Source organism: Triturus cristatus, chromosome 8 (genome assembly GCF_964204655.1).
Source record: "Triturus cristatus chromosome 8, aTriCri1.1, whole genome shotgun sequence".
NCBI lineage: Eukaryota > Metazoa > Chordata > Amphibia > Caudata > Salamandridae > Triturus > Triturus cristatus.
The window spans coordinates 1026365992-1026392327 of NC_140591.1; the positions used below are offsets into that span (position 1 = coordinate 1026365992).

The 26336-nt window shown below is 43.6% G+C and overlaps 1 protein-coding gene across 1 annotated transcript in view; it reads right to left on the minus strand.

The window, feature by feature from the left end:
* The window catches only part of PRKX (protein kinase cAMP-dependent X-linked catalytic subunit), a 395625-nt gene that overhangs the window by 23763 nt on the left and 345526 nt on the right, over positions 1 to 26336 (minus strand). The window contains exon 6 of the mRNA XM_085622583.1: positions 311 to 368. Within this exon, the coding sequence (XP_085478709.1) occupies positions 311 to 368 (58 nt within the window). The remainder of the gene's footprint in view (positions 1 to 310; positions 369 to 26336) is intronic.

The window sequence follows — 26336 nt, forward strand, 5'->3', positions numbered from 1 at the left end:
CACACATGCAATATTTGAAGAGGGATGGTTGTCAAACAAACATTAGCCCTCTCGATTTTTCTGGCTTTTGCAAGCCTGTGATTTTTAATTTTTTTATATTAAACATACAATAGGCTTTAAAACTGTACAAGCAATAAACCGTAAAAAATCAGCCTAAATGTGAAGTGCAATATTCATATAAATGTATTTTTTTTTAAAAAGAAAACATGAAGCTGGTGAAACAACTAAATCTGCCTGTAAGCCAGACCTACAAAATAGTGCATGAAACGTTATTTGCTTAATTATTTGTTAATAAGCTTGTCAAACCAACCTTCATATTTCCTAATCGCCTTGTTCTGTCAACAACAAGAAGTTTCTTAATGAGATCTCTGAAAAATAGAAAACAAAGTAATTAGATGCATGTTTTACATGATCATTAAGAAAATACCAATTAACCCATTACATTGTCTGAGACATGCGCATCTAGATGTCACAAGGATTTGTGTGTACAAGTGTGGGTCTATTAGGCTGCACTTCAAGTGCAAACGTTCCAGGTCTGGATTGGGAAGCAAAGTGATGTGTCACTTCTGTGTTCTGTGTTGTTTAAATCCCTGGGAGAAGACTGGGAGGAATGGCCCAAATGCTTAGCTCATATCATCATTAGGGGGGGACGTTATACTTTAACTGGCAGTTGAGGAAGTGAAAACGAACTTGTTTCAGGATCAACTGCATATAATTATATGCAAAACACTCCACAGTCCAGTCTTCCACAAAATCACAATTTCTGAAACAATGGCTCAGATTGCCTCACGCGCAGAAAATGTACAAATTACAAACATCACAACACACTATTAAACACACACATCACGTATACAACAAACATCTGCACATAATCACCCAGCAGCAGAATGAAAATGTACTATTTTCTTGTAACAAAGATCTCAGAATACTACCAATAAATACACATACATCTAGACAAACCTCAAACAACCATTTCTATAAATGAAATACATGCATAACCGTCACAGCAGATAAAACGCATAAAAGCAACCATTTCTGTAAGAGTGCACGGTGCATACAGATCTGCACAAAAAGGCCATTAAACACACAGGAGAAAGCACCATTTCAGCTGTTACACAGACAACCCCTCTCCCCCCAACCCCCAGTCACAGCATACAGATCACACTAAGCCATACAAATGTTGTGAACATTAGTACACCTTATTACTATGCATATTTCACAGTAACATCTACTACTTTAAAGAGCAAATCCAATGCAAATGGAAAGAAATGTACTCATATACATAGGTTTTACTAGCGGTTCTGAGAGGATAACCAAGAAATAACCAGATCAGCAGAGCAAGCGCATCCTCTCCACCGGAGAGCTTTAAGGAAGATGTCACCATCTGTAGCAGCTTTTAGCCTTACTAAGTGGGGTGTAAACACCGTGTATTGCTGCACGTGGCCCTACATGGGCAGCTTTAAAAACTTGCTTCTCACTATAGACAAATGTTTACAAAAGAGGCCAAATAATGCATTTTTACTACCCAATTTTATTTAAAAACTGGCAGAAGACCCAAGGGCTTTAACAGCAATTCCACAAATCTGGGCATGAAAACTGATAGCATTTTAAGTTTAGTTAACACTCCCTCGCCACTTTGCATACGGTGAAGGGACCACCATTTGACAAAAAACACAAAAGCTGAACTCATTAAAAAAAAATAATAATAACACAGGCACAATCTCTAATATTTATTTTGTAAGATAGTACTTTGGTGATTCTTAGGAGTGTAGTAGTTGGAAATTGGCAATTAAATACCTACTGGGAACTAGCCCAACAAGATGCCACCTCCTGGATTAGGTAATCCCTATAAACTGGGAGGTCGGGGCTACAGATCCGCCATGGTGTTCAATACCCAGAAGCTTCTATACCATATCTTGTGGCACATGAAATAAAATTATTCAAATCCCCACCCGCAGCTAGGTACAGAAAGACCAAACCATTGCATCACTGTCACAGAGTCCTAATGCCCCACAAGTATTAAATAATGTACAGGAAGCCAAATGTGGGACGACCCAACAAGCTTCAAGACAGTTAGGGTTGAACCGGTGAACTTGCCGGATACCTTGAAACTGGCAAATTATGAAAGTATAGACAGATGCACGCAAAACGTACTGACCACATGCTGGAAACAGAAAGCGGTCAACGTAGATGAAGCTGTAACCAACAGAATCTGCCAACTGGCTTGGTAGAAGTGCACAAAGAGATTTTCTCGTATAGTGCTTCATTTACATCTATGTATACACCTATATATATATATATATATATTCCACTCCAAAATCTTCTGTAAGAAATCACCGCACACCAGGAGTTGTCGATCTTTAGACAATTTATTTGCAGGCGTACAAATTTTCACCCATTACCACCACCAACGCGTTTCAACCTCATCAGTCTTGTTGCCGTGAACAAGACCCGTGGAGGTTGAAAGCAGTTGGAGGTAATGGTGAAAATTTGCACGCCTGCAAATAAATAGTCCAAAGATTGACAAAACTCCTGGTGTGCGGTGATTTCTCACAGAAGCTTTTGGTGTAAAATCTATACATGAAGGACAGTCCACCCTCGACACCAGCACTCCCTGTGAAAGAGAGCAAACTATAGAGGACCGATTGGTGGAAATATATATATATCAAACACACAGTCTTCTCCATTAAAAGCAGACAAGGGGACACAAAGGGGGTTTGTTAGACCGTTTAATGGAGATTATGGTATGATGCGTTTCGGCGAATAAGCCTTTCTCAAATGCCTTGAATGCTCTACGTCTACTTTGCCATATTTTTTTAATGTGCTCCTCCCTTCTCAACTCCTGGAGCACACCTGCGCCAAACTTACTCGGGAGACAGCCACATAGTTCTCTGTGGGAAACTGCAAGTCCCATCATGCAGTTCGTGTGTACCACGACTCCATGTCTCTATCAGCCGATTTTCAAAATTTACTCTAAGTGAATTTAGGCTGTTTCTAATGTAGTTTGGTGAAAACCGTGGCATTAATCCTGGCCAAGAAACAGTCTCATATAAATAATCTTTCTATCTCGATCTCTCTTTCTCCCTCTATTTATCTATTCATCCATCTATATATATATTCATTGAAAAAACCATAGGTTTCAGGGCTGTTATAGTTAGCTGGACATTTCAGTCGTACAAAACCATTGAAATCCCTCCATTATAGTTAGTTCTGCTAACTATAACACGCGCGCCCACAATCCACTGCTGATGATGTCACATATCACATCATTCATGACATGGTCAGTGACATCACTGATGACATCACCCAGTGAATGTGGTTTGGTTCGTTATTTAAATATGTATTATATATATAGCAATCTGCATTGAAGAATGAGTGGATATATAAATATCTGGATGGAGGATTTAGTAGCAGTGTGATTGACTGTTTACTTGACTAATTTATAGTGTCTCACTAAATATATTGGATAGTGACTAAACTGTGTGAATATCTGTATCACTTTGTCAGTTGTTGTGTAAACTGCTGCACCAGTTGGTTACTAGCTACGTGAAAGTCTATATTAGTTATTGATAAGTTAACTGAGTATTTGTATGGGAGAGTGAATGTGTGTGTGGTTCGGTGGGGGTGTGTGACTGCCCAAAGTTGTTTAAATAGTTGATTCAGTAGGTATATGAGGTTAAGACTGCATGTTATAACAGTTGTTTGGGTGAGTGAATATCTTTATGGGTGTGGTGATGAGCAAATATATCTCTCAATGGTACATGTCCAACAAACTAGAAAATAAAAGGCAGTGTATGTGACAGTTGTTGTATATAAATAAGTTTACATTAGACTCAGTGATTGTATGAGTGACTGTATGGATAACTGTTTACTTGTAAAAGTGATTTTATAACACACTAAGTATGAGTTACTATCTATATGAATAAATGAAGGGGTGTTTGTATAACCGTGTAGTGAGTAGGATGACTGCATAAGTGAATAGGATGTGTGCTGGTGTGTAATGTCGATATAGGTGTATAAGTATATTTGATAGTGTTCTATTGATCTTTGTCAGCATGTATGGGTAAATCTATAGGTAAGTGATTAGATGTGTGTGTAGATCTAGGAATCACTGAGTGGGTTTTTAGAAACTTGTATTGGTGTGTCAATGGATTCAAATATGGTACTCTGCATTTTACAGTGAGTGATGAAAGGTTATACTAGTGTATGATGAGGTGTATCTGATTGTCACGTGGATGATGTCATCAGTGATGTCATTTGAGATGTCATCAGTGATGTCACTGACCATGTCATGAATGATGTAATATGTGACATCATCAGCAGTGGATTGCGGGCACGCAAGTTATAGTTAGCAGAACTAACTATAGCGGAGGAATTTCAATGGTTTTGTACGAGTGAAATGTCCAGCTAACTATAACAGCCCTGAAACCTATGGTTTTTTTCAGTGACTTTCTAAGGTTTTTTAAATGCTAATTGCTAACTATAACATGTCTGAAACTTATGGTTTTTTCAGTGAATTTCAAAGGTTTTTTAAATGATAATTTTTAAATGTAATAATAGTTATATGTATTTTTTTATACTGATTTTCTACAGTTTTTTAACTGTTTATTTTTACAAATTTTATTTTTTAAATTACATTATATATTTTTAATATAAATGGAAATAAAAATGTTTAAAATATTGAAACTGAAATATTGTAATTTTTTGTTTTATATTTTAATTTTAATATATTTATATTATTTTCTTTATTGTTTTTTTTATTTTCAAATTTATTTTTGGAGTCGCGCACCCATAGCGTACCTTTCTCGATCACTACGCGGAACCTAGCCGCCATTTTAGAAATGTTGTGAAGGATCTGCGTAGGGTGTGAGATGTGCGCGATCGCTATGTGACCGGTACGCGACTCCAGCTCCCACGCATTCGCGACACATGCGCATTACTGTACGTGACGCTCGCGCGCTTTCGAGTGACGTCATATACTTGTTCGACGTAGTGGGTGCGCGACTCCCGCAAAAGCTATTTAGGTCTAAAATGATATATATATGTCTTTAATACACATATTAGGGCAAGATATTGTCTAAGCTAGTCATAAAAAGATTTTTTTTATTTGTAATAAACTTATATTACTTTTAAATGCAATTTTGCCAAGTCACATTGGGTGCGTGCTGCCTGTGCGCAGGGTGCGCGGACCCGATGTGACCTGAAAAAAAAAAGATTTGATTGGTTCATAACATTTCCAATTCTAACTATTGAAGGACCCCACCCATTTCCATCATTCTTCTTTGAGCTTCTTTGGAGAGTGATCTCTGAGCTTGGAAGAACCTATTCCCATTACTTTTTGGGGGGTGTTTTTGAGAATAAAACCAACATCATGGCTTCAGGACAACAGCCACAGGACCAGGAGGAACATTCTTCAGAGGAAGAATTTTTACCAGAAGCTCCACGCCCACAAAGGCCAGTATCGGTGGTGTGGAAGTTTTTCACCTTTCCGGAGGGGCAGAAGAAACGGAACGCCACCAAAGTAACCTGCAATATCTGGGAGTGTGTCTTCTGCCGAGGTAGTGCTGAGAAAAAATACTCTTGCGGTACTGCCTCGATGTATAAGCACCTGAAGACACTGCATCCAGTGAATCTGGCTCGGGAGGAGTGCAGGAGAGCACAACAGAACCCTCCACCTGCAGTGCCTGGTACCTCTGGCAGTTCTACATCACCATCACCACTGGACATACGTCCTGAATTTGCTCTACTGAAGCAGCACTGCGTAAAGTGCAACAAACTAATATCCTATGGAGAGCAGTGTGTTGAAGCAGAGTGTGCGGCGCAACAAAATCATCGTTGTTAAACTTTTGTTTGCTTTATTTTGTTGGGAATGGCTGTTAATTCCTGAAGTTTCCTGTTTTTGTCGTTCTTTTTTCATTTTGAAAAAACAACAAAAAAATTACAAAATCGTTTATAAAAATATAAAAGAAATATAAAAGTTAATCTCAGAACTAACTTCTATGGTTAAAGAAATAACTATATTTGTATGTTAATGTGTGAAAGTTTGTTTCAATGTATGCATATAGCTTATTTGACTGAAAGAATGCATTAGTAGTGTATGGTGAATGTATAAGTGCAGAACTATAAGTGTGTTGGTTAGTTAGGGGACTGCATGCATAGTGGATAAGGGTTTGAAGCAGTCCATGTGCTAAGGTCTGGCTCAGTGCATGAGTACTTGGCAGGGCTCGAAAAATCATAAAAAATGCACTAGACCTGCAGGTCTAGTAACCTACAAAATCTCCTCGACCAAACTGAAATAGACTTGACCTCTAATCTAAAAGCTGAGCAAATGTAACATGTTAACAAGATTTAAAAGCATTTTTATTGCTCATTTACTTTGTGAGCAATAAAGATGCCTTTAAATCTTGCTATCTTGTCACATTTCCCCTGTTTTTAGCGGCAGAGGTCAAGTGTCAGTTTGTATTCCTACTGGCCAGTAAGGGCGAGTAGGACCTAAAAATAGCTTGTCCTGAATTAATCTGACTCAGAAATGCGAGCGGTCGAGTGAATTTGTCGAGCCCTGCTTGGGTACTGACTGAATGATTAGAGTACTGCAAGGAGAGTGCCTGGGTGAATTTATAAGTGTTTGGGTTTTGGCGCAGTGAATGGATTAGTACATGGTGCTGAATGGGTCACTACAGGAGTGCAAGGGGAGTGACAGGGTGTTTGCTGGAAGTGAATGGATACTAACTGGGAAATTGAAGGTGTGAAAGGACAAGTGTGTAGGTGGTTAGAGGACTGCATGCATAGTGGATAGGCATTTGAAGCAGTCCATGTGCTAAGGCCTGGCTCAGTGCATGAGTACTTGGGTACTGACAATGATTAGAGTACTGCAAGGAGAGTGCACCTGGGCAAATTTATAAGTGTTTGGGTTTTGGCGCAGTGAATGGATTAGTACATGGTGCTGAATGGGTCACTAGAGGAGTGCAAGGGAAGTGAGTCCTAGAGCCAGTGCTATGCTAAAAGACACTTAGAATACAGTTAAAACACCTACATACACTAGGGAACACTATGCGTTGGGGTACCCCTGTGATTAGAATGACCTTCTCTGTAAGCCCCTAGTACATAATAGGGCAGGGGGATTAAAACTACCTCTTAAAACGCGCCACAGGGCGCGTTTGCACACTGGTGAAGGGAGAGGGGGGGCTAAGATGACGTGTGCAAACATGCCCAGTGGCCGTTTTAATTTGGGGGATAAAGTCACCTTGAATCCTGAGTGTCCCTTGGGTCTAACTAGCCCACCAGGTATCTCCAGTTAGCGTCACAGGTGTAAAAAGTGGCACGGCCTGGACCACCTCTCTGCAACGCAGCGCAGTGTCACTTACTGGAAGCACCTGGTGGGCTAGTTGGCCCCCAGGGGCCCTCAGGATTGAAGGGGAATGAATTCCACAACTTAAAACACGCCACAGGGCGTGTTTGCACACGTCACCTCAGGCCCCGTCCCCTCCCTTCACCACTGTGTAAACCCGCCCTGTGTCCGTTCTACGTGGGGAAATTAAGTCCCCTTGAATCCTAAGGGTCCCTAGGGTCAAACTAGCCCACTAGGTACCTCCAGTAAGCGCCACAGAGCAGCGCTGCATTGAGGTGTAAAAAGGGGCGTGGTCTCTGAACACCTGTCTGCAACGCAGCTCCCTGGCGCATACTGGAGATACCTGGTGGGCTAGTTGGCCCTCTGGGACCCTCAGTATTGAAGGGGAATTAATTCCCCAACTTACAATTCGCCAGGTGGCACGTTTGCATAATGGTGAAGGAAGGGGGCGGGGCTTGAGGTGACGTGTGCAAACACGCCCTGTGGTGCATTTTAAGTTGGAGAATTAATTCCTCTTCAATCCTGAGGGTCCCTGGGCGCCAACTAGCCCACCAGGTACCTCCAGTATGTGCCATGGAGCTGCGTTGCAGAAAGGTGTTCAGAGGCCACGCCCCTTTTTACAACATTTAGCAACGCAGCTCTGGGCACCCGGGACACTGCAGGAGCCGGCACTGGGGGGTGGTGGTCCCCAGGGCCATCAAGGGCTCCAGGAGGGAAACTGCGCGGCCCCCCTTCCAACATTTTTAAAACCCCGGGGGGTGGTGGTCCCTGGGGCTTGGGAGTCCTTAACGGACCCCCAAATTTAAAGAGTTAGTGCCCCGGGGAGGTGGCGGTCCCCAGGGTGTGGGGGGGGGGCTGAAGCCCCCCACACAGTTTTATGTAATAAAAAAAAAGCCCCAAGGGGTGGCGGTCCCTGGGGCAGCGGGGGGCCGTGTGCACCCCGCTACACAATTTATTTTAAGCCCCAGGGGTGGCGGTCCCAGGGGCTTGGGGGGGCTTTGATGCCCCCCACGTTAAACTTTAAAGCGCCGGGGGTGGCGGTCCCGGGGCTGGGGGGGGGCTCATAGCCCCCCCACATATTTGCAAAAAGCCCCAGGGGGTGGCGGTCCCTGGGGCCCCTCTGGGCCCCCCATTACATAACAATATTGCCCCCGGGACTTGGCCCACCCGGAGGCTAAATATTAACGAAGCGTGGGAGCCCACGCTTCGTTTTTAAAAACATTTTGGCCGAAATTCGCGCTGGATGTCGCCGATTTAAAAAAAAAATATATATACTTTTTGGGGCTCTGGGGGTCCTTGTGGGACCCCCTGAGCAGGCCTAGGGGGTCAGGGTGTTTCTACCCTGCCCCCTTTTTGCGTTTTGCGCATTACTTTTTCTGTTTTTCTACCGAGGCACAAGATGGCTGCCAACACTTCCTGGTTTGGAGTGTTGACAGCCAATTAGCATAAAGCTCGTGCTCGGGAGGATCCGCGGCCCTAGATATAGAAGTGTTTTTACTTTTGAATTTCTCAGCAACTACTGAACGGATTTACACCATTTAAAAAAAGGGTTCTTTCTGAACCAAGAACTACCTTTTTGCCAAATTTGGTGTAATTCCGTTCAGCAGTTCGGGCTGTAGCGCCGGCTAAAGTTTCCTATGGGAAATTGCATGGGGAAAACACGTTTTGGGACCCCCTTTTTTCTCGGCCTCCGCTTGACTTATCACCCCAAAACTTTCAAGATAGGAGCGGACCGGAGCGCCCCACGAGTATTGAAAATTTCGCGGAGATTCGTCAACCGGCACCAAAGTTATTGGGAATAGAATATTGCGAATTTCCTATGGAAAATAGGACCTAACTATAACTATCTACTGGCGACCGCCAGTAGACAATATTACAGAGGGACACTTTTACACATTGTGCGAGGAAAATCGAGCTGCTGATTGTAAAAATGAAGAAAATACTGTCTCTTTCCGGAGACATGCCTGAAATAGCAGACATCAAAACAAGTTTTGTATGCCATCAACAGAGGTCAGACGCAGAAAACAGGAGCTTAAAAAATACCCTAGCAACTGAAACGATCACCAATGAAATGAATAATATTTTATGTTTTTCAAATGTTTGCTTTGCCAAACACTTTTTTCACTTAGGTGAAGAGCCAAAAACACAATATCACAAGAAAGGCCAGCCCCAATGTGGTCTATAAAGTAGCTCCCAAAAAAACAGGAAAACCTCTAGGATGGGACCAGGAAAGAATTCTGGTCAGTGACTAAAAAGCCATGATTTAAATTTGGTTGAAAGAACCAGACAAACATGTGTCTTGCCTTTGTTAATGCTCTTTTTTTCTGGTGGATACTCTAATTGCACATTCTTCAAAGTGTGAATTTCTCTAGGTACCAGACTGCATCCAGAAAACTCAAGACAATGTTTCCTGCATACTAGCACATGACTCCACAGGCCTCTGTCACAACTGTCCAGTGCTTGGACATTACAACATGAAGCCACATATAGAAGTCACACCCATGCGCTGACAGCAGTTTATCCAATTACATTTTTTCGCACCCTCACATGAGAGTGCAACTGAAGATTTGGAAACATTGACAATGGGTGTCATCTAACCTGGAATCTTATTTTCGAAATTCCACTCTATAAAATGGGGACAGGAGTGGGCAGTGAGGTATCTGGGGTTAGAGTATCTTCCAGAATTTATTTTTTATTACTCTGTAAGCATTTGTTTGTTGCGTGTATACTGCGGATTCACATACTCTCCATACACCTGACATCTGCTGTGCTCCTTCATGCAGTCCCCATGGCGCATGTTTATTTGCTTACCTGGTGAAAGTTGATAGTGGCAAGGGGAGAGTAGAGTAAGACTACACTGATGTGTACGTTCGTAAATATTGGGAAGGTGAGAAACATGTTGCATCGGTGCGGGCCCCCGTGGAAGAGGGTAGGCTATGTGAATCTACAGCACTGCACACTTCAAATAGATGCTTGCAGGGTTGAGTAACATCTTCAGTTCGTAGACATCTGTGGCTGTACATACTGATGCTCGGCATAAACTGTAAAGCAGTTTCCTCCTAAGCAATGGCTAACGGGAAGATAATGCAGATGTTTGGAATGTTCTTAAAGTCTTTCCAACCACAACCTGTTGGCAGGTAGTATCCCCACACTGTAATATTTACAAAGGTGTGTGGTGTTGACAAGGTAGCTGTCTTTCAGATGACTGTTAATAGGATGTTACCTACAAAACCTACGGTGGTTGCCTTCTTACGGGCAGTGTGCCTTGAAGGTGCAGTGAGTGCATTTTTAGCTTTGGCATAGGAGGTTTGGATGCATTTGATAATCTGCCTTGTAATATCTGCTTGAAAATGGGGTTACCTTTGAGGGAGTTTGCAAAAGCTACAAAGAACTGGTTAGCTTTGCAGAACAACCAAGTCCAGTCAATGTAATGCACACCTTAGTTGTCAAGTGGGGTAACACCTTTTTTACTAAGGAATGATTAATATGGACAGGTAATACTGCCTTAGGTGGGAATTTAGGATTGGTTCTAAGAACTACCCTTTCCTTGTGCACCCGAATGACTGGTGCCTGAATGGTGAGTGCTTGTAACCCGCCAATGAGCCTTAGCGACGAAAGCCAAATGTTTCAGAAAGAAACTCAGCTGCAAGAGTGGAGGGGTTCAAAAGGCAGCCCCATAATCCTGGAGAGAACTACGTTAATGTTCCACATGGGGCTGGAGGTGTTCTTGGGAGTACCACCCCTTTACAATCCTACATAAATGCCTTAACCACCTGAAAAGGGATGAGTGTTCGCTATTCTGCATATGTGCCATGGACCGTGGGTGTGGGTACCTGGAGACGAAGCATGGACATTTAGCCTTTTTCTGAGTGACGAAGCGGTTCATGGCTGGGGTTCCCCACCTTTGAATGTACCGGTCGAGGACTTGCTGGAGGAGTTCCCATTCATGGACTTGTTACTCCTTGGTGTGGGGGCATAAGCAGTGCTGCACCATTTTGGAGGAGCACTTGGGCCTCTTTCTCTGGGAGAAAGAGGTGGTCTTGGCTGAGTGTGACAGCTTGGTTGTATGTTTGGGGGTGGAATTCTTAGCTGTAGTACTGTTGAAATACTCCTAGCACCCACGGATTTGAGGTGTACTGAGAGCAGAAGTCCTTTAGCACAAACCCCCTCCCCCCGGAAAGGTGTTTGAGGGTATGGGTGAGTCACTGGGAGCAAAAGCTCATTAACCAGTGAGTGGTACCACTGCCCCTGCCCTAGCCATTGTCACCCCTCTAAGCACTTCTTGAGTATCCTCTGCCTCCCTAAGAAATGTGAAAGCCTTCCTGTTGGCACTGGTATATTTGTGCTTGGCCAGAGGGTGTGGTCTTGTTCTTGCTTCTGGATTGCTGCCTACGGATGTTACTCCCGAAGTGGCAGATTCGAGGGCGGCCATGGTCTTTGTCATATTGATGGGTTTTAAAAAAATCTTTTCCAACATCTCATCCAAAGCTAAGCTCTACCTCAAATGGGATGGTGAGGGGTTGTTGTTGAACCTTTTGTTTGAACCCAGTGTTACACTTCTCCATGTATGGTAGCGGCAGAGGATACTGGTGTTTACATTATAGCAAGCAGTATCTACAGTGTTGAGAGCACAGTGAACGTTTGTGTTGGAAATAATCTTTCCCTCAATAACTAGTTCTTCAGCCCTTCTGTTTGTAGGTCTCAAGGAGGTGTTTTACCTGTGCCCCCATCTCCTGACAGTGGAATCTATGGTCCCTAAACAGCCAGCCAACCAAATTGGCAAGAAGAATTTGCAACAGGCTGGATGCACTAACCCCCGTGTGCTTGCCAGTGGCGTTGTGGAGCTTTCTCTACTTATCAGGCAGAGCGGAGTCCAGGGTTGCTTGAGTGGAGGCTCGCTTTCTTATTAAGTATACCAACAGGCAATCTGGGGGGACTTAGATACTGGTGTAGGGAGGGTCATTAGGAGAAGGTTTAACTCTCTTATCGACCCCTGGCATGACTACCACTGCCCTAACAAGATCCTGGAAACTGTCTAGGGCAGACTTGAGCATGCCCAGGGCCATGGACTGAACTCAGACAGTACACTCTGTCTTGGAGAGATCTTCCTTCAAAAATACGTCCTTGTCCTGTAGGACATGCATGCCACATTTATGGTGGAGGGTGGTCCTCTGAATGACAGCTTGATATGCAGTGGTATCATCTGGTGGAGATGGTTTGGCATGGTATGGTTCTAAATTGGGCATATTCTAAAGGGCATGCACACAGCTCACAAGCAGGAATCTGGCACTGAGGGAATTAAAGGCCATACTCAAGGCTGCAAAGATCTCTTTGGTCAAAGCCCCAATCCTTTTAGATTCCCTATCAGCAGGTGTGGTAGGAACATTTCCAGGTTTTTGCTTCAATGAAGAAAAGGCTTCAATCACCAGGGCTTCTGTTCCAACAGGAATGATCACCACCCGTGGCTGGTCTATACCGTCATGCAATTGACCTGTAAGCTGACCGCAGGCATCTAGGATGGTTTTGTCCAAGTAACCAATATGAGTGTACGAGATCCTCATTCAATGGCAGCATTGGCCCTGAAGAGTGGGCAGAAGGCTGCAGGACTTGGATCAGAACATTGGCCTTAGTTGCGACAGCGGGATAGGGCAACACACGAATCTCTGCCACCTTTCTAATAAGTCATTGCTATAACATTGCTCCAGAAGGAATGGGTCCAGGAACTCCAACTCAGGGGAAATATCTATGCAACTAGCCTCAGCAAGCCGTAGAAATCCTTTAAGAGCTCTTGGAGGTTTATGATGCTCTAAAAACGGTCACTCCTCCAGTTGACAATGCATCTTTCTTTTTAACTTATGTATCGATGCCTAGGCTGGAACACCAAAGCGGTCTCCTCCAAAGCCGGGCCCAAGACTAACGGCATCAGTGGTGTGAGGAAAACTGGTGTTGGTGGTACTGCAGGTGGAGATGGTCTCAGCTTGACAGATATGCACCAGGGGCTACTTAGAAGGAACCACTGGTGCTGCTGGGGGAGGCAAAAAGGGGGCAAATGGCACTGAGGGAAGGTCCCCAAGCGTGAACCCATATGGCATCTCCGCAAGACCCGTGTCGCCTAAAGGCATTCCAGAGGGAACCAAAGCACACACGATTACCTCAAACATGGCATTGAGATAAGGTGCCGGATCCGCTCCAGGCACCGGAAAGTCCGGGTACTGGTGTGGAATTTTGGTGATATGAACCTCAAAACAAACAGAAATATGGAAACAAGCATTCATCAAACACATACGCAAATGATTAAATATTTCATTCAAACCACTAAAAAATATATTTTAAAAAAAAGAAATAATTTGAAGCTTTTTTAAATTCAATTGAGGCCACCCATCACCACCCATCATTCATACTATATTCTGTTTGATGCACATGTAGTGCTTCCATTAATTTGAGGACATCCGCTTAAATTTTAGCCCCCAATTTCAAATTCCTTCACATTTATTGAAGGTTTTCAAATGTTTTATTTTACATTTTGATTATTTATGTATATACACTATACTAATCTGTTAATTTTTCATTTTCTAAGTAGTGGCTGAGCTGCTGTCGTGGACACTCGGGGATGTGCAGACCACAAGTCGAGAATAACTGGTCTAAGCCATATTATGTTTTGCTACATTCAGTCTTTGATATGCCACATTGATATCCTTTATGCTAAAATACTTGGCGCTGGATTTTTTTATTTTTGCAGTTTTATAAGGTGCAAACTCGACCTGAATATATTATAGCGCTTTACACGAGCACCAGGTATATTACACAAGTTCACATTCATTTTTTTTTTGGCATGGGGAAATTAAGTGACTTGCCCAGAATAACAGGATGTGGAGCCAAAGTTAAAACTGATATCTGGTCCCCAGATTCAAAGTTGGCAGCTCTGGCTGTAACACATCACCTCACTGTCGAGCGTCCATCCTCTGTCCATTTATTGTCATGTAATGGATGAGCCTGGAATTGTGTGCATTTGTGAAATTGAAAGTAATGCTTAACCACACATGTAGTTCAAAACTCCCCCTTGCAGGGGCCAGTCGGTCAACTGGGACTCTTACCACAAGCATAACAGGCTTGAAGACAATTCAATTTTTAATCAGCGGTGGCTCCTCCGCTTAGGCGGAGGAGCATCGCCCCACTGCTTTCAAAGCAGTAAAGAAATAAAAAAGTATAATGATAACTTCATTATCATTTTATTTTTGACAGCTATGGGGCTGGGATAGGGCGGTGCTGGGGTCACAGGGGAGGAGTTGTGGGCACACTCTGTTTGGCCGTCCGTCTTGGGCTAACCAAACAGTCATGCACACTTTACATGTTCCCCACCAGGCTGCATTACACAGCCAGGTGAGGAACATGCCCGGACTCCCATTCCCCGTCTGAGCGCCGAACCACAGTGCTCACACCAATCACAATGCTGCATTGCAGCGTTGTGATTGGCTTAGGGGAGGGAGCCTGTGTGTGCTTCCAGTTCCTGCTTCCATCCTGGGACGTTGGCAGAGAAACGGAGAAGAGACACGGCCGGCCGAAGAAAGAACTGTTTTTTTTGTTTTTTTCAAACCCCCCCTGCCCTGCCACTCAAGTTACCTGTCAGTCACCACTGTTTGTAACCCACCACATATAATTATGTTGTTTTAACTAAACCTTGACATTGCAACACAGGCATTGTTTTCTACCTTCCTAAGTGTTATCTTGCAAGCGAGGTGGATAGCTGAAGCTGTGACTAGTACGCATGTTTTATTACTACAATATGGTCTCAGTTTTTAGGTCTCGCCTAGCGAAAGCAGCGCATGCGCTGCACTCGCTATTGCGAGTACCTTTTGGAATCAATTCAGCGGAGGGCTTGTAAGCGCGCGTCTGCATGGAAAAACATGGCTGCTCTTGCTATGTGTCCATAGCAACAGTGTGCGCGTGTCTACAGTGACTGTGGACAGCCGGACGCCATTTTGCGCGTTGCATTTTGGTGTCCTAGCAACGGAAGCGTGGAAGGTGTCCTAGCAACTAATATGCTGTTTCCTGTGGATCATGGTTCGTGCAGTTTTCACTCCGCTGTTTTTATTTTAAAATGCCGCTTTCAGTACGCAGCTTGCAGTTATTAATTGCCGTTCCTTCTTATTTTAAAATGCCGCTTTCAGTACGCAGCTTGCCGTTATTAATTACCATTCCTTAACAATGCCGCTTTCAGTACGCAGCTTTTGTTATTAATCGGCACGCAGCTTGATGTTATTACTTATCATTATGGGCGCCTGTTCTTAATTTAAAATGCTGCTTTCAGTACGCAGCTTGCAGTTATTAATTGCAGCTTGCCGTTATTCATTGCCGTTTCTTAACAATGCCGCTTTCAGTACGCAGGTAAGTTTACAGAATAAAGGTGTATTATTTTTGGGGGTTCTTTTGCACATTGTATGTGCACGATTTTACTCCTATATGCGTTCTCGTATATGTGTTTCCTAATGTGGGTTTCTTTTGTTATGTTCCAGAACATTAGCTTGGCGGCGCCTGAATCTAACTAAAAGATAAGTTACTTTTAGTTATGTGCAAACTTTTTTACCACATAATATTCTATTAGGTAATATATAAGTTCCAATGTTTAACGTAACAAAATGTTCCCGTACGAAGAAAACTTTTACATTTATTTTTGCTTTAGGTTGCGCGCACATATGCCACATGTATGTTGTACCTCTAGTAACATAGTTTAAAGGTATCGGCGCGTTTTATTGTTATAGTAGCAAAAATGTTGCTCCCTGTATACAGTTAGTTGTAGTTTGATGCTGTATTTATTCTCATTAAATGCTCGGCGTGCAACATGGTGCGCATTCTTTCAGTGTTTCTGTTACTTATTCTCCTGGTAACAGCACGTTTTATTGTTGGTTTCTTGATGAATAGGTTTGACATTTAGAAGAGAGAACTGGCACTGAGCCATCTTTGTTTCTTTTTTTCAATGTGTTCCTTGAGGGAGAGGTTGGTGTCCAGCGTGAATCCAAGTAATTTGGCATTCGGTGAGAATTGGGGTTCGAAACAGTCAAGGTTCAGATCATTAGGCAGAGATTCTCTTTCATGCAATTGCTCCATCAAATCTTGCAGAGTGATCGGTATGAGTACCAAGTGATTTCTGACGATACTGCTACTTAACAAGTCATCTGATTACGGACTACCTCAGATCATGTGACAAGATGGGTAGCCTGTATCCATCACATGCCATGCTGTGGGTCAACCATGGCTATGTTCGGATCAATTTTGGTTTGTGACTACGCTGCAGTCTAGGTTCATTTAATTGACAGCTGCTTCTTTATAAACACAAGTTCCTATCTTCAGTAGTTCTTTATTCGGTCAGTAGATACCATAAAAGCACATAAAACATACATATCACCTAAAATCAGGCTATGTACATGATTACAACAAGGAAAGGAAGTTATACAAGTTCATTTTAACAGGTAAGGAAGCGATATAAAAACATTTATACAAAAGTCGAATTAAAAAACGGATAAAATATGCATACAAGGTTCTAGTGCCTCAAAGCATTAACTAGAACATATTAGACAGGCTCAGACCTTTACAATAAAGTATCACATATGAATATATACAAGTATTGACCTATATTATAGAATTGATAGGGGTCCCTCTAGTCCTGAAATAAACTTTTTCCTGTGTCGAGGGGTCCTGAAAGGAAACTTGCGATCTCAAAACAGATCATAGGGGAAGATAACATTTGTAAGAAAAGTAATGCAGGCCTTACTTGTGCAAATTGATTTTTTCTTACCAGTGGGATAATAAATATACGCCTCGAGGTACAATAAAAATCACAAAACAACTATAAAGTGCAAAGTGTCCTGCTCTGAAAACTTGACATAGGGGCTGGGTTTCAAAGTTCCTGGCTTTGGAAATCTCTTTGGAACTGCTGAAAACTAAGGTATGGAATTAAATCTAAATGTAGTCAGTAAAAAATGATAGTGGGCGTGATTAATAAACAGGTAGAGTTCCCCCCACAAACTTGTTTTTAACAATATATGTTGTTGCACTGTGGATTTGACAAGCGCCCTATTTTCCCTTTCACCGAGCCGCCTGGCCAGAAACCTCATCAGCTGCTCCTTGACGTATCCTATACACGGGACATGCAGGGCCCCCTCAAGAGCAAAACAATTCTTTAATACGTGATGATTCAGAGGGGGAGCAGAACTTGACCAAATTCTCAGCCAGCCCGTTATGGGTGCCACAGCAATGTGGTCTGATATGTAACCTACTCCAAGCTCCTCATGAATCGTAAAGGAGGGGGTACTAGTAGGAACAGAGAGAAGTCTGCACACAAATTTGTTCTCTATCACATGCAGGTCTGACATCTTTATAGCCCCCACATATCACACCCGTAGCTTGTATGCTCGGAATGGGTGACCGTACATATTGCATCCAAAGGACCTTTCGCAAGGGTGCCATCTAGTTGACACAGATGTACACTGAAGTCACCCAAAATTATAACCTGATAATAAGAGGTCCTGGTTCCAAAAAACCATTCCAATGCATCAATGCGTTCAATATCTGATCTTCTATAAAAGGAGCTATAAGAATTTACAACCAACAAAGGGGGATTCTTTTTGAACACCAGCTCTACTGCGGGCAAGTTGGTGGACTCACTTTCCACCTCACTGGCGGGTGCATGGAAGTTTGAGGGAGACCAGGACAAGGCTGGCACGTCCTGCAAGAGAGGGGGACGCGACCTTTAAAAAAAAAAAAAAAGAGGAGAATACATTCATGTAAAAGGAGTTCTCAGTATCCCTTGTTTTCTGTAGAGCAACTATGTTACAGCCCCCAAAACTTTCTAACCATTTTACGTCCTCTCTTTTGGCCCTCAGCCCGCAATGTTCCATAACCCTCATAGATGAAGAGATAAGGGGAATATAGGCTGCATGATGGGGCAAAATAGATACAGAATCTCTAGAACGCCGTGGACCTAGGGCCTGGCGACCTATCCTGTTGTGAAATATGTCAGTTGTTGTCATCTAGCCCTATCAGGGGTGTGAACCAATTGTCAAGTGAAATATCGGTCCTGGCAATCTCGTCCTGAGGCATTTTAAGAGGCCTATTGGCAAACTGGCCACTGCTATCCGGTAAAAGGGAATGGGCGGGATAAAAATACTGAAGGAGGACAATCTTGATCTTTGTGCTCATATCCTGGGAACAGTTACTCTGAACCAGGGCTTTTGTATATCTGGGATGCCTTAGATTAGCCACAACACAAGCTCCCTCGATGTTTTTCTTTACCTTGGAGCCTACCCAGCACACTCCTCTTGCCATTATGATTTAAGGGAACAAAAGATGCCCTATACCTTTAGACCTGTCACACCAGTGTTTGACCTTATGCATGAGGCCTACCATAGACTCGTTCATGCCTTGCTTGATAGGGGGAACAGCAAACAAGGGCACCAACTCTGGGCGTAGATATAGGGAGGCAGTGTCACCAACTCGTGGCGTGGGAGGCTTACTTGGTGTGGGTGTTACAGTACTTCCCATGATGAACTAAAGTGGGCCTTCGAAGGGTTCTGTTTGACTGGGGTCCTCTACAGCCTGCGAAACACAATTTGACCTTGCCCCACGAACAACCAGTTGAGAAATTGACATAACACTCTGGACCCCAGGGACTGGGCAACTATATTCGCTAGAGGCCCCCAAATAGAAACATCCTCATGAGAGCCCAGCCTGAGGGATAGACCCCACGGGCGCTGTCATGGCCTTACTGTTAGAGGAACTAATGTCAAAAGGCGACATTTTACTGAGATTAACCTCTATTTCTTCAAAACCGCAACAGAATGGGGAAAACAAACTTTTAAGCAGTGTTTTGAACCTAGGAATTAACTTGTCCGTGACATGATCTAAATTAGAGTTGGCACGTGTAACTGGGGAGACCACACTCTTGTGCAACTGGGGTGCTCTCTTTCCCCCGGCCCTCTTCTGTTTAAACGGGGGTTTCAACAAGCAAAGTCTCTTCCTCTGATAAAGTCTCAGTGGCAAAAGACACACAATTGATGGACGGAATGCAGAGCAAATCAAAACATTTACCCCCAGTCAAGAGATCTGGGTTAAACCCATCATTCTTTTGCTCACCATGCCACCCCAGTTTGAACCTGGCCATATGCAAATCAGTCTTGATCCTGTGCCTCATGGGAACAGTCCAGTGGCTGAAGAGGGGTGAAACCCCGAAACCGGTTTACGATGCTTGGTTCCAGTCCAGGGAGGACCTGGCTTGGCAGTCCGGGCTGGACTGTTCCCATGAGGCACAGGGTCAAGACTGATTTACATATGGCTGGGTTCAAACTGGAATGGCATGGTGAGCAAAAAAACGATGGATTTAGGCCCAGATCTCTGTACTGGGGTGAATTTATGACATTGTTCTGCATTCTGTCCATCAACTGTTGTTTTTGCATTTGTCACCCCGAGTGCGACGGGTATGCTCAGACGTGAGTCCCATGCTCTCCATGCCACTTGAGTCAAGCAATCCTGGCTGAAGAAGGGTGAAACCCTGAAACCGGTCCTAGGATGCTTGGTTCCAGTCCAGGGAGGACCTGGCTTGGCAGTTCAGGCTGGACTGTTCCCATGAGGCACAGCATCAAGACTGATTTGCATATGGCTGGGTTCAAACTGGAATGGCATGGTGAGCAAAAAACCGATGGAGTTAGGCCCAGATCTCTGTACTGGGGTGAATGTATGACATTGTTCTGCATTCTGTCCATCAACTGTTGTTTTTGCAAAAGTCTCAGTGGCTTCAGCATACGTAGGTGCAGGGGGTAACCTAACTGCTGGCGGGGTACTAGCTGCTTCCTCGAGGTCAACAGAGTGGTGTAATCCATGGGTACTTCTCTCCGTCTCCAGAGAAAGTCTCCTTTCTGTCAGAGCTATCTCTTAAGAGAGAACACTTGCTGCTCTGACGAAAATGGATTCTATAGTATAGTAGTAATAGTATCTCCCCCAGAAGTGCCTGCATTCACATTTCTTTTAGCCATGACTTCTCACGTTTGGAAACATTTATGCTATAAGAGTGCACCTGGGAATTAACTCTTAAGGTTCAATAGCCACGGACTGGCCCGCCCTGGCTTCTATTAGTCAACATTGGCCTAGACAGGGCTGCTCGAGTGGGCACCGAATCCCTTAAAGGATCTGGGGAGAACTGACTGCAAAAATAAGCAAAATGAAAAATGACATTACCTCAATATTGGAGAGCCAAAGAGAGGAGCCAAAAGGGGTGGCTCAGCCCAGCCTCGACCAGCTGTGGACGTTCTTCGACCAGGCACCACCAGCGCTGCAGGAGCCCCAAGCAGATTAAGTAGAGTACCTCTGGGCGCAAGATGTTGACATCTGCGGCTTGCCTGTCGGGGTTGCTGCTGGGGCTAGAAGTCTTTTCCAAGCTCCTCCGCAAGTTACTATCATTCAGACCAATGATATGGCCTCTTTACAGCTGAGATTGATTGAAATGTTGTGCGTTTGCACTGTAGAATCAGAGATTGTATCTCTCGTCCTACCACCATCTTAAAGTCTACCCTTAATGCATGGCATCCAGTGCAGCCGCAGGTCAATAATATATTATGTGACTGCGTGGCGAAGAGGAAAACTTAGATAATCTATCAGACAAAGCCCACTTGAACTTATCCTACGCTTCCCAGAATACTAATCCCCCAACCCCTGGTTATGCAATTACATGCATGTTCAGTTTGTGTGTGTAGGAAAGTCGGATCTGCTTCTATGGTTACCCCCACTTTTGGCTTGATGTAATGCTGTTTCTCACTAGTCTGACTGGGATCCTGCTAATCAGGACCCCAGTTTCTCTGCTTTGTCCCATAAACTGATATGGTAAGTACTTGGGTACATCCCAGATTGGATACGGGGGTCCTCTTATCAGTCCCTAATATATGGTACTAAGGTACCCAGGCCATAGGTACCCCAGAGGTCCCCCATAGGCTGAAGTATGTATTATGCCACCTATGGGAGACCATTCAAACTATCTCTATAGGCCTGCCATTGCAGCCTTTGTAAGCTGGTGCTAGCACCACTTACGAAAGATATAGGTTTCCCTATATCTAAGGTCACTGTACTTAAGACCTACAAGTCACCCCTACAGCAGGCCTTTTCAATCCAGAAGGCAGGTTGCTTTGTTCTAAGTGTGAGGGCGCCCCTGCGTGAGCAGGACACCCCTACAGCCTTCGGAGCCCATTTTCCAGGGTTGTGAGACAGCCATATAAAATATAGAGGGGCACCTCGTCATTACTTGATGACCATTTCGAAAGTGGCTGTAACAACCCTGTCGTGTTTGGTATCAAACATGTTGGAATCATACCACAATTTGGGTTCCACCGGACACTTTCACCTTCTCCAGCAGCGGCACTTTCCTGAAGTCCTCCATTGAGTTCGACTGCGGTTTCCGACACCACTTAACACCTATGCGCCCAACTCCCTGAGGCAGGTATCCTGGTTCCTAAGATATCCACGGGTGGGGTGACTCTCCAACATTCGGTCTTCCACTGGGTTTCTTCAGGGTCCACTGGGAAGGGTCTTTCTTTAAAATTGCAACTGTGACTTACACGTTGATTTGTACGGAGAACGTGGTCGTGTTCCTACACTGCACACGACCTCCGTGGGGCTCCTAGATACTCACCTTGGGAGGATCCTTAGGTCCCTGGCAAATCTATGTCCGCTGACTATTTGTCTTGACTCGAGTTGTGGTTCGCATTCCATTATTTTAGTATATGGTTTCTCCCCCCCCCCCCCCCACCCCCGGTGACCACTGTGTATTCTGTGCTACTTACCTGTTTCTATTGTAAAGTTTTGTGTGCATAGTGCACATCTACGGCTAGGAGATATCTGTATGTGTTAGTGAGTGTCTTATACTAAATACATATTTTCATAAATACACTGTGTGGTCCTTTTCACTTAATCTATAACTATAAGATTGTGTTCTGGTGAAACAAGCTGCTTTACACTCCTGGACTAAGCCGCCAGAAGGCTACTCTCCACAGCTACCACTTGGAGAGCTTTCTAAGGTTGTCTAAGACCACTAAAATCACCATAAGGGTTGCCTAAATCCGTGCAAGGTGTCCACTTACATAAGTGAGCATCATATAATGAGCCAGCCTCTCATTGTGGCAGTACCTCCCTGGGCCCATGATAGCCTTGCAGGCTGTGACCTCACCTTTGTACATCGGAAGCACATGCCTTCTTACACTTCCCTAATTCTCCTGGGACACCTGCAAGGGAAAGGGGCAATAAATACTCCATAGCCAACTACTATCCATTATGTACGGATCTGCTCATACCAGCCTGTCATGGCCCAGCTGTTCTGCCTCTGTTAGACTCACACAAACTGCAGCACCCTCAGGAAGAGCAAGTCTTGTACATCTACAGTGCAGCATCAATCCCTAGCAGTTCTCAGATAAATGACATGTATTGCACCCAAGATGGGGAAAATGCCATGAGCTGCAGCATGGCTAGAAATAGAAGACAGATATTATTCTTAGAAGGGCGACTGTTCGCTCTATTTACAGGTCAGCCGTGATGGAACATAGCATTTGGATCATCATACATTACTGGATTTTCTTTATTCTGTATATACAAAAAATAATCTCTGACGACTCAAGTGAAAACATTTAGAAGCTTGAATTTATTATGAAGGCCGGTGTCATTTGGTCTGACTGCAATGTGACAGACTACAATGTACAGGCCATCATATATCTGCAATGGTCAACTCTTTAAAATATATATCTGCAAAATAAATAAAAAGAGAAAAGATACGAAGCACCAGAACACCCAAACAGAAGGCTAGTCTGTAGGTGGAACAACTGTTATACACAACAGTGATGGACAGATGATTGAATTAGTCTCAGTCACTGGTAATCACTCAGGCCACATCCCAATCCATCATTATTTTGCAGACCATACCACCTCACTTTGGACCCAGCTATATACAAATCAATCTTGACCCTTCTCCAATCTGAACGGTCCAGCCCGAACTGCCAAGCCAGGTCTTCTCTGAACAGGAAGACAAGCAACCCGGGACTGGCTTCGCCTTGGTTATGGGTTCATCAGCTGGGTACAGCTTGATTCCAGTAACAGTGTGCACAGGCCCCACACATGGGCATTCCCGCCTCACTTAGGGCCACACAACAAGTACACAAATCAGATATGGATAGAATGCTTGAATTAATCTCAGCCACTGGTAATCACTCAGGCTGCATCCCAATCCATCGTTATTTTGCACACCATGCGACCTCCGTTTGGACCCAGCTATTTGCAAATCAGTCTTGACCCTGATCCAATCCGAACAGTCCAGCCCGAAATGCCAAGCCAGGACCTCCCTAAAACGGAAAACAAGCAAACCAGGACTGGTTTCGTCATAGTCTCTAGGTGGGCACCAAGCCAATCATTGGTCAGTGGGAGTGAGTAGCACAGAAAGTAGATGTGTAGTACCAGGTACAGAAGCATGGTGTCATGAGAAGAGATCGGCAGGTGGGAAGTAAGGAAAGAACAAGTTCCCAGTAGGTTCAGAGCCCTAGTCTCTCTCCTTATCTTCCTTCTTATGCCAAGTTTAACACTTCCTTAGGCTAGCAGACAGCATAGAGCCTGTTATAGCTGTTGCCAAATAGGGAGGGGTGTCACTGAGTGTGCACTCCTCTGTATTCTATCATTGTCATTTACAGTGCTGGACAGCTTCCTTGTTGACATGACTGAGTGACTGACATTTTGGGTTTAGGTAAAAGATCTCAATGCAACTACATCGGCTACAAGAGCACTCCCACTTGACCTGTGTCTAATTCACAATTGGCTTGAAAAGCTCACTGAGCCCCCCTCTGTTGGATTGTTACAGTAATCACAACAATTTTACATTATTCAAATCCATTCTTATTTATTGAAATCTATTTATCAAAAGTTAAAAGCAATTCTTTTTAAGTACAAAAAACATGACTTTTTTATAATTTTTGTTTGTGCTTTTGTGTGCTGAATAACTATTTACAAATCATCATCTCAACATTCCTACTTTATCAATTGGTGTACAGTCTGTACTTAATTTGCATAAGAATACTCCACAATGTGATCTACCTTAAAACCACAGCTACCTCACATCCCATCACAACCTAACCTGACATGCTCATACATACACACTTCACACACATACTTTATCCAACTATAAATGCAGACACTTTTTAATCATGGGTATAAATCTATCATTGAAAATTCATGATTATGTTGCCAGCTGGATGTTCATATTGTCGACGTACGTTTCGGTGGGTGCTTAAGTTCCAAAACCACCTTCTTCAGGACTTCCCTTTGGTTATTTAATTATTAACGGAGGGTACTGGGGTATCTATAACGGATAGGATGAGGCACAATCCTTGGTTTGTGCACAGTTGGGAAAACCTGTCCAAATATTGGGGTTGTTTAGTTTTTCATCTGCCTGTATAGCGTCTGTATTTTGTTTAAGCTCTATTACAATAGAGTTATTTCAATCCAGCCTCGCCATTCCAAAGTTGTGTGAGGTTTTATTTATGTTGCCTCTTCTGGTCTCTATAAAATCTGGGCATCGTCTCTTGGTGTTTATTACGTTGTCTTTTCTGCAGACAATATATATGTTGTGTTCATTTTTCTGGACCGCGGTGTGCGTCTATTTCATCCCGCTGCGCGAAGAGGAATCTCAATGCACCTTTAGGCAATGCATTCCACAAGGCACAGCTGCTTTAAACCATATATAAAATGGTCCCGCTTCATCTTACAAACCAAATGTGTGGTCTAGCTCATATTTTTACCCAATATCAGATCAGAAACTCTGATTAGGCTAAAGGATAATTAGCATAAACAATGGAGAAAAGTGAACAAATTAAATCATCATTAAAGGATTAGCAGATACGTACTTGCAAAGTCAATAAGTCAAGCTGAGAGGGGGCAAAGCAGCAATGGAGGAGCTGGAGCCCAGGGGAAGGTAGCAAAAATAAACACCAGTGGGATGGGAAGGGGTTGGGGGAGCAACAGATGAGCTGGTGAAGGGTGGTGGAAGGAGGACTCAACACAGGGAGTACACAGGGAAGAAAGCAAGAAAACACATGCACTTGCATGGAGCGCTTAATGTAAAAGAAAAAATTAGTTCCCTGTATGCAAGCAAAGACAACAGGGGAAGGCTTCAAGTCAATCAAATCAGAACACTGAGACGTAAATGCTCCTGGGCTGGACAAAGACATGAAAAGGGAGGTAAAGTCACTGAAGCAAGAGGAGACAACTGCTATAGACAACAAAGTCATCCAATCATGAGCAAAGTGCTGACCAAAAGCCACTATGTACACTGTGTATAATGGAAACGATAGATCTGGCCAACTGACAGCTAAAGATTTCTAGAGCAGAGACCTATAAAGACATGTAGATGCAAGACTAACTAAAAGAATTCTTAAACCAGGATCACTTTACCATCAAATTAAATCTAGCGTTAGTGTTTCTTGGGCTTTCCGGAGCCTGCATGCAAAACAAAATGGAACTGCTACCAATCTGTTCACAGTGCATGTAATACCTCCAGCAGATACCCAGGGCAGTCGTCGCTTGGTGCCCCAGTAAACACTGCTTTTGTCTGAGCATGTGAAGTTGCCACTGCTTTCTTTCCTTACGGTTGTGTAGGTGTTTTTTCCTCATTCACACATTATGTGTGCTTATGCGATGCTCATCCTTCACTAACTACTCTATTAAGTTCTACTACATGGACGACACTCCTCACATGTGGCCTTCTGAATTGTTGCAATAAACAAATACAACAAGAAAAAATTTCACACAACTCATTGGAATAAAAATTACGTGTATACCAGCCAACCTATTAAAGCGTTTTTAAACAAAAAACATTAGCTTTACTGACAAATGAACCAAGGTGTTCCGCAGAGTCCATAAAGAAACATCTGAGCTCAATTAACTGCAAAAGAAAGCAGGTCTGAAGCCCACGTAT